The sequence below is a fragment of the Paramormyrops kingsleyae genome, chromosome 24 (assembly GCF_048594095.1).
Source record: "Paramormyrops kingsleyae isolate MSU_618 chromosome 24, PKINGS_0.4, whole genome shotgun sequence".
In the NCBI taxonomy this organism is placed as follows: Eukaryota; Metazoa; Chordata; class Actinopteri; order Osteoglossiformes; family Mormyridae; genus Paramormyrops; species Paramormyrops kingsleyae.
Genome location: NC_132820.1, coordinates 1,312,331 through 1,326,163, shown reverse-complemented (window position 1 = coordinate 1,326,163; position 13,833 = coordinate 1,312,331). Strand labels below are relative to the sequence as shown.

Genomic DNA, 13,833 nt, shown 5'->3' with positions numbered 1-13,833 from the left:
CCTGTGCTGTAAATACTGCAGCACATACTACTGTCCTTCTGCTTGTGAGGGAATCCTTTTCCTATCGATACTGTACTCATGAGATTTGTATCATTTCATTGTGTCTGTGTTGTGTGACTGTGCACTGTTGCATATACTGTAGTATTTTAGAACATAATGTGAACATAATGTGAAAAACAAAACTAGTGTAATGATTACACATTGATCAGTGGGAGTGTAACAAGGCTCGGAGAGCCTGATTAAAATACATTTTAAGAAGATAAGTTTTAAAAATGAGTTCTGTTACCCAGGCTAATACTGGTCACTACTTTGTATTGCCTGGGAAATTGGTCTCGACCCCCCCGAGTCTCCAGATTACATAAAGAAATGAACAATTAATTACTTAAGGCCTGGTGTTTGGGTCCTAAATGTTAATAATAATTTAATATACCTAATTATATAAAATACCTGCCATTAAAGTTTGGGGGTTGGGGGTTGGGGTGGGGGGCGGTGGTGCCCCCCTGGGTGTTGGTGCCTGGCCTGATGCTCGCTGCCCTGCGGTGCTATCACCTATTACCCCGCGCCCCCCCCCCCCCAGCCCGCATCCACCTACACCACACATAGGTAATGGGGGTGATCAGCTATTCACCCCCCATCTCTTTTAACTACACGTTAGACGCCACACCAAAGACATCACACCGCACCACACAGAGGGAAGGGGGGGGGACAATTAGCCACTCACCCCCCCTTTATTATTTTAACTGCATTTCAGAAATACATCCATGTCACACCACTCTGTCATTTAGGGCCTTGGAGGGCGGGGGGAGCTGTGCAGGTCCTGGGTCGGCTGCTTCGGCTGCCCGCAGCTGGACTGCGCAGCTCCCTTCCCCTCTATTTTAACTCCACCTTAGACACTGAGGGCTTGGGGGGGCCGGTGGGGGGGGACCACAGCTCTGGCTGGGGTGTCTGTTCCCCATATGCTCCCCCATATTTTAACGACACCTTAGTTCACAGACATGTACACCATCAATGATCAAGGTGTATGGGGGGCGGACGGGGTGGGGGGTCCTGGGTGTGGCGGAGGTGGCGGGCGCTGGTGGGTGGGCTCGGGGGGGCTGCATCTGTGGGGTGCTGCTGGGTTGCCCGCTGGCTTACGATCTGGGGGGGTGGGGAACATCCTCTGGGGCCGTCCACTGGGCAAGTCCAGGGCATCTGCTGCCGGACCTCAAAGACGAGCAGGTGTGACTGAGAGTGTGTGTCTGAGTGTGTGTATGTGTGTATGCATGGATCTGTGAGTCTGCATGTTTGTCCTGGAACGGGGGAGCACGTGGATGATGGGGTGGTGCGGGGGCGGTAGTGAGGGGATTCGGGGGAGGGTAGGTTGGGGGGGGTCTGGGCTTGGGGGAGGGGGGGTTGGGGTAGCCAGGGGCGGGGGTGCCTGGTGACTCTCAGGGTGTCTCCCTGGTCTCCCAGGTGGGGGTTCTTGTGGGGGGTGCAGGTCTCCCCCGGGCCATGGGGCTCCTGGCTCGTGTTCGCCGGTGGGGGGCCCCCGGTGCCTCCCCCCTCTGCCTCCTTGGGCGGACGCGCGGCCCTCCGGTGGCGGGGGCCCGGGTGCCTGGCCGCTGTGTGGCGGCTGAGTCCATAACGCTCGGGGCTCTCCTGGCCGTCTGGGGGCCCCGGGGTGGCGTGGTTGGTTAACCTGCACACTCATACATACACTCACAGCACACAAACATACACACACACACACATACACACACATACACACACACACACACATACACACACAAGACAGCCCAGGGCCTTCTTGCCCTATTTTATCCCTCTCTCTCCTTCTTGTCTGGGTGTGTGTGTGTGTCTGTGTGTGTGTGTGTGTGTCTGGGTGTGTGTCTGGTTGTGTGTGTGTGTGTGTGTGGCCTCCATCCTTTCCTCTCAGATGCAGATACTGGTGTGGCGATATCCAGACTGACTCCCCCTTTTTTCTCTCCTCTTTCTCTCCCTCCTCTCTTCCTCTCTCTATCTCTTCTACCTCAGTTAACTTTCCCTGTTGGCTCCGGCTTCATGCCGCAATAATCTAAAGCGGTGAATAAAGAGTATATCTCAAGTAACAAGAGGAACTTAATCCGAAGCTCCACTTGGCAAAATCAAAGTGTCGGCACAATAAGGCACCCAGACTAACATCCTGCTTGCTAAACTGCCGACACGACAGGGGTTTAAAAAAAAAAAGAGAGATGCCTGAGTGATTAGGTGTCCAAAGCCTGTGAGATACTGGCACCATATCCAAGGTGCCCCATCGCGGGGACCCAGATAAACAGCTTTTGGAAATGGATTCATGCATTTGATCTAACTCAGTACAGAAAATCACCTCCATACATCCAGACAGGACATCAAGGGCCGTGCTGCATTTAATCATAAGCTTGTTAAGGTATAGAGGCCTTCATAAATGTCGAGTTTAACAAGAACAATGAGGTCAATCCTCTTTGAAAGCTGCCAGCTGAGAGAGCATGTTGGATTATTGAACCAGACATACAGTAATAATGGCTTAAACAAGTTGATCTATCAATCTATTTTATAATAATACACTGGTCCTTTCTGAATAACCCCTCACTCTGCTGAATACAGTGATCTGATGCCCATTGCTAATGTATGAGTTGCAGCACTTGATACACACTCACAGGATGATAATTCATTGCATGGAGATTTCAGTTCACTTACATTTCCTTCATATTGTGTGTGTAAGTGCAAAAAAAAGCTGTGCAGGTGGGTGTTAGATTTCCTCACTGGTAGACCACAGACAGTGAGAGTGAGACCCCGTGTGTCCAACACCATCACCCTCAGCACTGGAGCTCCTCAAGGGTGTGTTCTGAGCCCCCTGCTCTACACGCTCTACACCTACGACTGCATCGCCTCCAACAGCTCCAACACCATTGTGAAGTTTGCGGACGACACAGTGGTAATTGGACTCATCACCAACAACGATGAGTCGGCCTACTTGAGGGAGGTGGAGAACCTGTCGGTATGGTGTAGGTCCAACTGCCTCAGTCTGAATGTCAGAAAAACTAAAGAGCTGATAGTGGACTACAGCAAGAAGAAGCAGCGCTCCTTCTCAGCCCTCCAGATCAACAGTGTTCCAGTGGAGAGGGTTGATAACATCAAGTACCTTGGGGTTCTGCTCTCTGAGGACCTCACTTGGCATTCACATGTCAGCACTCTGGTCACCTGGGCGAGGAGGCGGCTGCACCACCTGAGGCAGCTGAGGAGATTTAGGGTCACTCCAGTGATCCTAAAAACCTTCTACTCAGCTGCTGTGGAGAGCAACTTGACCATGAACATCACGGTATGGTTTGGGAGCTGTTCTCTAAAGGAGCACAAAGCCCTGCAGAGGGTGATCAGGGCAGCCGAGCGTCGTGTCAGATCTCCTCTGCCCTCCCTGCTGGACACCTACAAAAAACGCTGCAGGTCCAGAGGTACTAAGATAATTAAGGACTCCTTACACCCCGCAAACTGTCTGTTCCACAGGCTGAACTCAGGCAGACGGTTCCGTTGCCTGATGTCCAGGACAGAGGGACTCAGGAAGAGTTTTTTCCCCCAGGCCATAAGGCTTCTCAATTCAAACTAATTCTGGTCCTTCTGTACACTACGTATGTTTGTACTGGAATTCACATATACTGCACGTTCACTTTACTGCACAAATAACTTTAGTCTGTTCATCACCTCGCCATTGCACTCTACTTTAGACTGTATATTTGGATTGTATATTTAGATTATATACTTGATGTGATAGATTGTATTTATATATTGTAATTTTCTTTTTTACTCCCACTTCTTACCTTTTTTCTCTATTTCTGCACAGCCAAACAGGGCGACTCAGAGATACATTTCACTGCATGTTGTACTGTATGTGACAAATAAACCTCCTGAACCTTGAATCTCAAACGGGAAAGTGCTGAACTTCAGCTGCACGATTTCTGTTCCTGCAAAATATATGGATGATTTATGGCTCGTAAAATTCTTGGTTTTTTATTATGAAAGAACGCAAATGATTGCTAATTACAAACTGGCATAAAAAGCAGTGTCCCGTTAAAATGGACTCAGCAGGGTATTTTATAAATATCGCGCATAGATCCGCTTTCTTATAATTTAATTCTGAACCTCTTTTATTCAGTAATCTATGTTTTGTCTCCACCTAGTGGCCTCCCTGAAAAGTACACATTGTCTCCGGAAGGATCGCTTGTTCTGTGAATTAACGTGTCCAGTGGATGTCAAAAATATGGCAGCAGCTTGATAGAAAGACATTATAACTGACTACAGTCACTGTATAGAATGTGAATCTGCAATAGATAACGAATCCAATGGCGGATTGCTTAATGTATGTCTGTGGATATTCTAACACATCTGTTATTAATAATAATGCATGCAGGTAAATTTAGTGGCCTTTGCTGATCGGAGACAATGGATAGACTATCTATGTATCAATTTCTCTGTCAGGTACGTGGGGGGGTTAGGGTGCCTGGGCACCTGCCCCTTCTGTCTGATGGGGGCAATGCCAGACCTTTCACAGTGGGGGGGGGGGGGTGATGGGGACATAACCAGATCTTTTACAGTGGGGGGAGGTATTTATCTAATAAAAGACATTTTATTATTTAATCACATAAATTAATCATAATTTTATTTTAATCCACTGAACAAGAGCAGTAACAGGATATAATTACATGTTTCTGTTATGTCTCCAGTTAAATGATCATTATTTACACTGATTTACTCTCATTGTGTTAGTAGTAAAGTGGAATTTATTTAATTTAATCCACCAGACTGTGGTTTCATTATGTGACTCAGTTATGCTTTGGGTGACGCTGAAGCAGGACATTAATAGGACAGAACAGAAAGCCTTTATTGTCATTGTACAGGGAGGAAATACAGTAAATAGACATAAATATATAAACTGTACATATACAGTACAGGGGAGGGGGAAAGCCCCCCCCCCCACTCATCAGGATTATATTTAGTTACATTTTATTCAGGGAGAAAAACTTATTTTTGTCAAACATACATTTCAGAGTAAAAATGATTATAAAGGTTAAAAAGCAGAGATTTTACCCTTTTGCCAGGAGAACCAGCAACACGTCACAGTGACAGTGAGGAGTTATAATTAACCCCAAACCCTGGATAGAGGAGCTCAGTGAATGAGGAGGTGAATCTGTACAGGGGGGTCAGTCCATCAGAGGAGACTCTGTAGAAGGACAGAGCACCAGCCCCCCAGTCCAGATACACTCCTACTCTGCGGGAGCCTGAGGGCTTTATGGGTATGAGAGTCTGTTTATCATTGTGACAGACAGAGTATCTGTCAGGATTACAGCTCAGACTCCATGACTTGTCATTGTATCCAAGCAGACAGTCCCTTCCTCCTTTCCTCCCGATCCCTTTATAAGTCACTCCTATCAGGGCTGCACCTCCATCCCACTCAGCCTCCCAGTAACAGCGGCCAGTCAGACTCTCTCTGCACAGAACTTGGTCCCAGAGGTCAAATCTCTCTGGATGATCAGGATATGGCTGCTCTGCCCCCCATGTCACCTTCCTGTTCCCCCCTGACAGAGACAGGCGTCTGTTTGCTGTGTTGGGGTCCAGCGTCAGCTGGCAGGAGTCTGTAGGCAGGAGGGAGAATTATTAATACCATCAGGCAGCCTGTACTTTATGTTTCTGTACAATATAAAAACAGCAAAGCTTCCCCGAACGAAGCGGGAACTGAAGTTTATGAAATAGCTCAGGAAATGTCGGACGAGAGCCGCCAAGATGTGGCGCGAGCTAACCTAACAGCTTAATTACGGGTAAATAAAATTACAAAGCAGCGACATTCATCAGACACATTCACCACAAGCATATTTACCACAAAACGGCACCAGATACTAATACAAAAAGTCACTGTATTTACTTTAAAGACGAATTTCCTTCTACCCGCTAAAGCCGGGACACGCCGGCCGCCTCGCTGCTCTCTGTATTTCTACCTGTATTTACCTTTGAAAACGACCATCAATAACAGAATATATAAGTAATATTATTACATATTTAAAGTGATATTTAATAAAGGTTTGGACCTGGATTCTGATACAAACAGCTCCGAAGACGATTCCGGCGCCGGAGTTGCGCTCCACGAGGATCCAGTATTTGCAGCGATTGTCTGACATGGTCTTTAGTCACAGTAAAGCCGCTCTGAATGCATTTCACATGCATCGGCTTATTTCCGTGAAGCGTGTCATACTGTATCTACTGATCCGGGAGAAACACTGCGGTGTCAAGCGGGGCGGAATAGGTGCCGCGCAAAGTCGGCAAACTAAGGATAATACCGTCTACAAACCATCAATAAAAGCGGATTAAACTACACAGATCGTGCATCATGAAAAACAGAAAAATATTACTCAGAAAAACAAGATGGTTATTTCATTACTTCGGAAAAAACAGAATTGATTGTTTTTCAGATGAATGCAATACGCTTCCGTAGAGAACCGCTTAGCGCGCGTATGACTCTAGATGCGGCGCCGCTGCCGCGAGGCGTGAGCCCCGAAATTTCGCCCAGGCACGTGGCCGCGCTAATCTGTTAACATCGGCGCCGAAAAGAAATTACATTTTCCGCCGCACATCCAGTGTGTCCCGGGCGCAAATTTCTTTTAGCACCGTGGTTCGTGAAATCTTATTAAAATTCATGAGAGAAGCCTTACATGATTGGCTGGCTCATTAATATTTATGAGAGGAGCACTACCTGATTGGTCAGTTAACATCGATATGTGTCGCCTGTTTTTTTCTGTCTAATGCTACGTTCACACTGCGAGCGGCGAGAGCGTCAAAGCGACCGGAAGTCATTCATTCTCTATGGGAGGGAGCGTCGGGAGGCGTCGAGGAGCGGCGCGGCGCGGCGCGTCGCGATCTGAGCGGCGGGAGCGTCAGACAGAAGTTGAATCCAGTCAACTTTATGGTAATGAGCTGTGACGCGGTTGGGCGGCAACCAATGGGAATGTAGAGATGCTCCGCTAAAGAGAGCGCCGCAGAACATAAGCGTGTAAACTTTTGTTCCGACCCAACCGTTCCTAGGCACAATGGAGGAGAGACTTATTATTGCTGTGGCCGGGTACCCAGTTATATATGATGTGTCTCTGTTTGCATACAGGGACATAAATAAAAAAAAATGAGGCATGGACTACAGTGTCCGAAACAATCGGTGTTCCAGGTGAGATGGTGAAGTGCATAATATATTTTTTTGTGAAAAAGGAAGGAGATCAGTAGTAATTTTGGCGCCATAGCAGAGAAAACAGTGCAAATTGTCCGTAATGTTAAACCTATTTATAGCATTAGTGTTTGTCAAAACATAATTATGTGTTTTAGTAGAACTGTCGTGAAACATTTTAAGTACTATTTATGTTAACTAAAGAAACATAAAGCACAAGCAACTACTTGGCGATCATCCATTGTGATCCAAGGTAAATTTAAAAAGAAGCGCTACACTATTTATAGGTAACATTTTCCCTCCAGAACGCTTGATTTTAAGTGGGAATGCAAATAACTGGCTCACAACAATATTTATTTGACAAATTATGTCCTATCAGGAGTCGGTGCAAAGATATAAGCTACACGTTTCTCACAAGTTCAAGTTCTCAAGTTCTCAGAGCCTGGCATTCAGAGCGGCCTTGTCCCCGCCCACTCTATGACGTCAGAGAGCGTCTCCGGCGTTGGGTAGCGTCGCGTTCAGGGCGGCGGGAGCGACGGCTGGCGTCTTTGACGCTCGCGGTGTGAACGTAGCATAAGGCAGGAGTGCCCAAATCCAGTCCTGGGGGGGCGGAGCCCTGTATAGCTTAGTTCTTTCCCTGTTCCACCATAAAGGATTCAGGTCAAGAGCTCTATGGTAATTAGCACAAGGAGTTGAATCAAGTGTGTTAAATGAGGGGAAACTCAAAAATGTGCAGGGCTCTGGCCCTCCAGGACTGGTTTTGGGCACCCCTGGTCTAAGGCATTCCCTGGCCAATCAGGAATATTCTCTCATGAATATTAAGGAGTGTTCCAGAACCACCCTGTAAAAAAGCAAATTCGCATCTCACACTGGAGGAGAGAGTCCGGTATCACTGCCTATGGGTGTCGTCTTAGGACAATACTAACAAATCTCACACAGGAAACACACACTCACGGCATGTGCAAAAAGAACAAATGCAAAGGATTCTTTTTTTGTGAAATTCAAGATGTACAACTACATCAGAATATATTTTAACCATATTACGCTCCCTCACCAACACAAAGATGATATGAACAGTTATAAAGTATTTGTAAAAAATACATTTTTTAAAAGTATAAATGAATTAATAATGTTGATTTTTGAATTTTGATGTTTTGTTTTTCTCATTTGGATGTTGTCTAAAATGACACACACAGAAAGTCACCTATACACAAACATGGAAATCCATCTACATACAGTGCAGAAAACACACTCAACACAACAACTGTGTGAATACAACCATAACATAGTATTAATGGTATTATTAATAAAAACCTGCAAACACACTTACATTTCTGTAAGCCTGGTCTGGTCCTGCACTCTCCACTGTGGTCCACACTATAGGAGAAGCAGAATGACATAGTACTGCTGTATCCATTTATTTATTGGTGCCTCTTCTTCACATAAGTATCTGTAGCGTGTCAGACACACACTCTGTACTCACTTCAGCTTCTCCAGTTTACAGCTGGGATCCTCCAGTACAGCAGAGAGCAGCTTCACTCCTGAGTCTCCTGGGTGATTGTAGCTCAGATCCAGCTCTCTCAGGTGTGAGGGGTTTGACCTCAGAGCTGAAGCCAGGGAAGAACAGCCTTCTTCTGTGACTCTACAGCCTGACAGCCTGCAGAGAGACAGGCAAAAACTCCCCAATAAATAACATCACCTCACTATTACAAGTATTACTTTTAAGTAAATGTGACTCCTCTAATCAATATTTCAATATTCACATGAAAGTAACAACACCTTCCAAACATTTTATAAGAACCTATACTCCTCAGAACAAGAACCAGATCCAGTTGATATAGAATCATTTTTAAATAATCTAGACTCACCCATATTAACCAATGAAATCGCAGATACCCTTGATGCACCATTAACATCAGAAGAACTCCATAAGGCCCCCAACCAAATGCCTAACAACAAATCGCCCAGACCGGATGGTTACCCTGCAGAAATCTATAAACATGTTTGGGATGTATTATCTCCAGTCTTCAATAGACAGATAGAGAAATTAAACATACATAACAAATTCCATCACAGTGTTATTGAAAACTGATAAAGACCCAACACAGCCTTCCAGTTACCGGCCATTACAGTGTTATTGAGACCTGATAAAGACCCAACACAGCCCTCCAGTTACCGGCCATTACAGTGTTATTGAGACCTGATAAAGACCCAACACAGCCCTCCAGTTACCGGCCATGACAGTGTTATTGAGACCTGATAAAGACCCAACACAACCCTCCAGTTACCGGCCATTACAGTGTTATTGACACCTGATAAAGACCCAACACAGCCCTCCAGTTACCGGCCATTACAGTGTTATTGACACCTGATAAAGACCCAACACAGCCCTCCAGTTACCGGCCATTACAGTGTTATTGACACCTGATAAAGACCCAACACAGCCCTCCAGTTACCGGCCATTACAGTGTTATTGACACCTGATAAAGACCCAACACAGCCCTCCAGTTACCGGCCATTACAGTGTTATTGGCACCTGATAAAGACCCAACACAGCCCTCCAGTTACCGGCCATTACAGTGTTATTGACACCTGATAAAGACCCAACAGAGCCCTCCAGTTACCGGCCATTACAGTGTTATTGACACCTGATAAAGAACCAACACAGCCCTCCAGTTACCGGCCATTACAGTGTTATTGAGACCTGATAAAGACCCAACACAGCCCTCCAGTTACCGACCATTACAGTGTTATTGACACCTGATAAAGACCCAACACAGCCCTCCAGTTACCGGCCATTACAGTGTTATTGACACCTGATAAAGACCCAACACAGCCCTCCAGTTACCGGCCATTACAGTGTTATTGACACCTGATAAAGACCCAACACAGCCCTCCAGTTACCGGCCATTACAGTGTTATTGACACCTGATAAAGACCCAACACAGCCCTCCAGTTACCGGCCATTACAGTGTTATTGGCACCTGATAAAGACCCAACACAGCCCTCCAGTTACCGGCCATTACAGTGTTATTGACACCTGATAAAGACCCAACAGAGCCCTCCAGTTACCGGCCATTACAGTGTTATTGACACCTGATAAAGAACCAACACAGCCCTCCAGTTACCGGCCATTACAGTGTTATTGAGACCTGATAAAGACCCAACACAGCCCTCCAGTTACCGACCATTACAGTGTTATTAACACCTGATAAAGACCCAACACAGCCCTCCAGTTACTGGCCATTACAGTGTTATTGAGACCTGATAAAGACCCAACACAGCCCTCCAGTTACCAGCCATTATAGTGTTATTGAGACCTGATAAAGACCCAACACAGCCCTCCAGTTACTGGCCATTACAGTGTTATTGACACCTGATAAAGACCCAACACAGCCCTCCAGTTACTGGCCATTACAGTGTTATTGAGACCTGATAAAGACCCAACACAGCCCTCCAGTTACTGGCCATTACAGTGTTATTGACACCTGATAAAGACCCAACACAGCCCTCCAGTTACCAGCCACTCTCACTAATGAATACAGACTTGAAAATCATTATAAAAGCTCTCGCCACTCGGTTAGAGACAGTCATTCCTACTATAATCCATCCTGATCAGACAGACTTCATCAAGACAAGACATGCCTTGGACAACATCCGTAGATTATTTAATTTAGTCAATATTGCTCAGCATACCCATACTAAAACCATAATTACATCATTAGATGCAGAAAAGGCATCTGACAGTCAGGTGGACATTTCTCTTTAATACATTCCATAGATTTGGCTTTGGAGAGTCGTTCACCCTCTGGGTTAAAATGCTGTACACCTCACCCAAAGGTACAGTGGTCACAGATGGGATCACATCACCTGCATTCACACTCCGACGGGGAAGACGGCCTGCATGCCCACTCTCTCCTTCATTGTTTGCCATCTTCATAGAACCACTTGCGGCAGCAATACGACAGAACATTGAAATAAATGGAATTCATACCAATAACTCAACACAAAATTAGTCTCTATGCAGATGATATCTTGCTGTTTTTACAAAACCCTCAACCCTCAATGTCACTCCCAGCTCCGTACGATCCTCGTGTGTGCCACGCCCCCCTCATTACCTCGTGTGAATCCCCGATTGTGATCACCTGTTGCCTGTTATGTTCAACCTGTCTTGTGCATTTAGTCCGTGTCTCAGTTAGTTTCCCGACATCCGTCATTGTATTGTTATGCGTGTTAGTCTCGATTAAAACCCTGTTTACCCGTTCGTCCGGCTCCTCTCGCCTACTTCCCGGCTCACCTGCTCCTGACACATGACACTCAATATGTGAAATTTAAATTTTATTAATATCTTTTCAAAACTGTCAAACTACACAATAAACTGGAAAAAACCCACAATATTCTCACTGTACCCTCAACTACACCCCCTTACTCAAAACAATAGATGAATCTCCCACTCTCACCAATAGGACCTATTTCAACAATCAAAATAAATATTCTCCTCCAGAATAATTTCTGAAAAATTCTTTAATGTCACATTTTTACTGGAAAAACAAAAACGCAAAAATCAAACATTCCACATTATAGAAAAATAAATCTCAAGATGAAGTACAAGTTGAGATTTTTCTTCATTATTACTTAGCAAATCAACTGTAATACCTAACTACTGTAAATGGTCACACTACAGTAGTAACAGCAGCTCATGGTTACAGCAGGAGCAGCTGTACTGTAAAAATCTCAGACGTGCAGACTTACCCTTACTCAATATTTCATTAAAGAAACAAAACTGCTTTAACAATTCTGCCATTTTCAGAACGCTGACAGCCCAGTGGAAAGCCATTAAAATCACAAACTGCACTCTCAGACCCTGTAAATACACCCCAATATGGAATAATCCGGACTTCCAACTTCACAATAGCACTATTCACTATCACTCACGGGAACAGAAAGGGATTACACATCTCCACCTCCTTTTCAATAAGTCATTTCATGGCATTCGAAGCCTCAAGCCATAAATATGGAGTTGAAAATAGGCAATTTTTGGGTGTCACAGATAATTATCTGCATGCTCTGTGGGCCTGTATACCTGCTCACACTGGGCAGCAATCACTGAAAAACTCACCTCCACCCTAAGCTGCAGAAGCCCTCCTTCTCCCCGACTTTGTTTGCTTGGAGATTTTGCACAGTTAGACATACTGAACATATACAATAATAATATACATATTTCTCCATCTATTGCAAAAAAACAATTCTTCAAAACTGGAAATCCAAAAACTGTAATCATTGGACTAATGTAATGATAGAATACATATCCATGGAAAAAATTACAGCCTTAGATAAAATTAACATCCTGCTGTTTGGGGGAAAACTGGGAACCATCCTTACAGCATCGAACCCTGAACAAACAGGCAGGCTAATGCCACATACATTTCTGTAAAGGCATTAAGCGTATAATCACAGTCCCTACACACCCACACGTGTGCACGCTCACCCTCACCCTCACACACACTCAAACAAACCTTAACACTCACTCCTCTATCACTCTTTTTTGTACCTTTACGTTCAGCCCTTCCATTACTGTATTTAATTACCCAGCTGCAGCTTAATTACTTTTCTTTCCCCTCCATTCCTCTCATTTCTCTCCATATCAGTATTTTTGTTTATATTTAACTTTACTGATGTTTGCAGCAAAATATTTTGTGGATAAAAGCTCCTCAACGCCCCCCCCCCCGCTTCTGATTTTTTTGCTATTATTATTATTACTGTTTGATTCATGTATTGTATGTTTCAATATATGTATGACAGTGTGTGTGTGTGTATATATACATATATGACAGTGTGTGTGTGTAGATACATATATGACAGTGTGTGTGTGTGTATATATATGTAACCCTGTTTGTCCCGTGCACTTATCTGTCGACCGGACTGCGTCCCCCCTCTTTGGCGCGTTTTCGGCCACTCTGCGTTGTGTATTTTTTTACTGGAGACGAAGGGACGACCAGGCACACGGGAGCGTTCGCTTTCTTGTTGGTCCGCTGCCTCTGCAGTTTATTTCTTGTGCAGAACACATGAACATTGAGCAAGGAGCACTGCATAACCTAATATAATTACTAATTGCATCTAATTACAATTAGATGATAGACGCCATCTAGTATCTGGGGGGTGGAACTACACCCTACATATACATATATGACAGTGTGTGTGTGTGTATATATACATATATGACAGTGTGTGTGTGTGTGTATATACATATATGACAGTGTGTGTGTGTGTATATATACATATATGACAGTATGTGTGTATATATACATATATGACAGTGTGTGTGTGTGTATATACATATATGACAGTGTGTGTGTATATATACATATATGACAGTGTGTGTGTATATATATATATGACAGTGTGTGTGTGTATATATACATATATGACATTGTGTGTGTGTATATACATATATGACAGTGTGTGTGTGTATATATACATATATGACAGTGTGTGTGTATATATACATATATGACAGTGTGTGTGTGTATACATATATGACAGTGTGTGTGTATATATACATATATGACAGTGTGTGTGTATATACATATATGACAGTGTGTGTGTATATATATACATATATGACAGTGTGTGTGTAT

At 44.5% G+C, this 13,833-nt stretch overlaps 2 protein-coding genes across 2 annotated transcripts in view; both read right to left on the bottom strand.

Annotated features, from left to right (window-relative positions):
- LOC140582250 (protein NLRC3-like) overlaps window positions 1–13,833 on the bottom strand; it is a 113,105-nt gene that overhangs the window by 7,526 nt on the left and 91,746 nt on the right. The window lies entirely within an intron of this gene.
- LOC111840966 (NACHT, LRR and PYD domains-containing protein 6-like) overlaps window positions 4,948–13,833 on the bottom strand; it is a 136,975-nt gene continuing 128,089 nt past the window's right edge. The window contains exon 13 of the mRNA XM_072706480.1: window positions 4,948–5,621. Within this exon, the coding sequence (XP_072562581.1) occupies window positions 5,104–5,621 (518 nt within the window). The 3' untranslated portion in view covers window positions 4,948–5,103. The remainder of the gene's footprint in view (window positions 5,622–13,833) is intronic.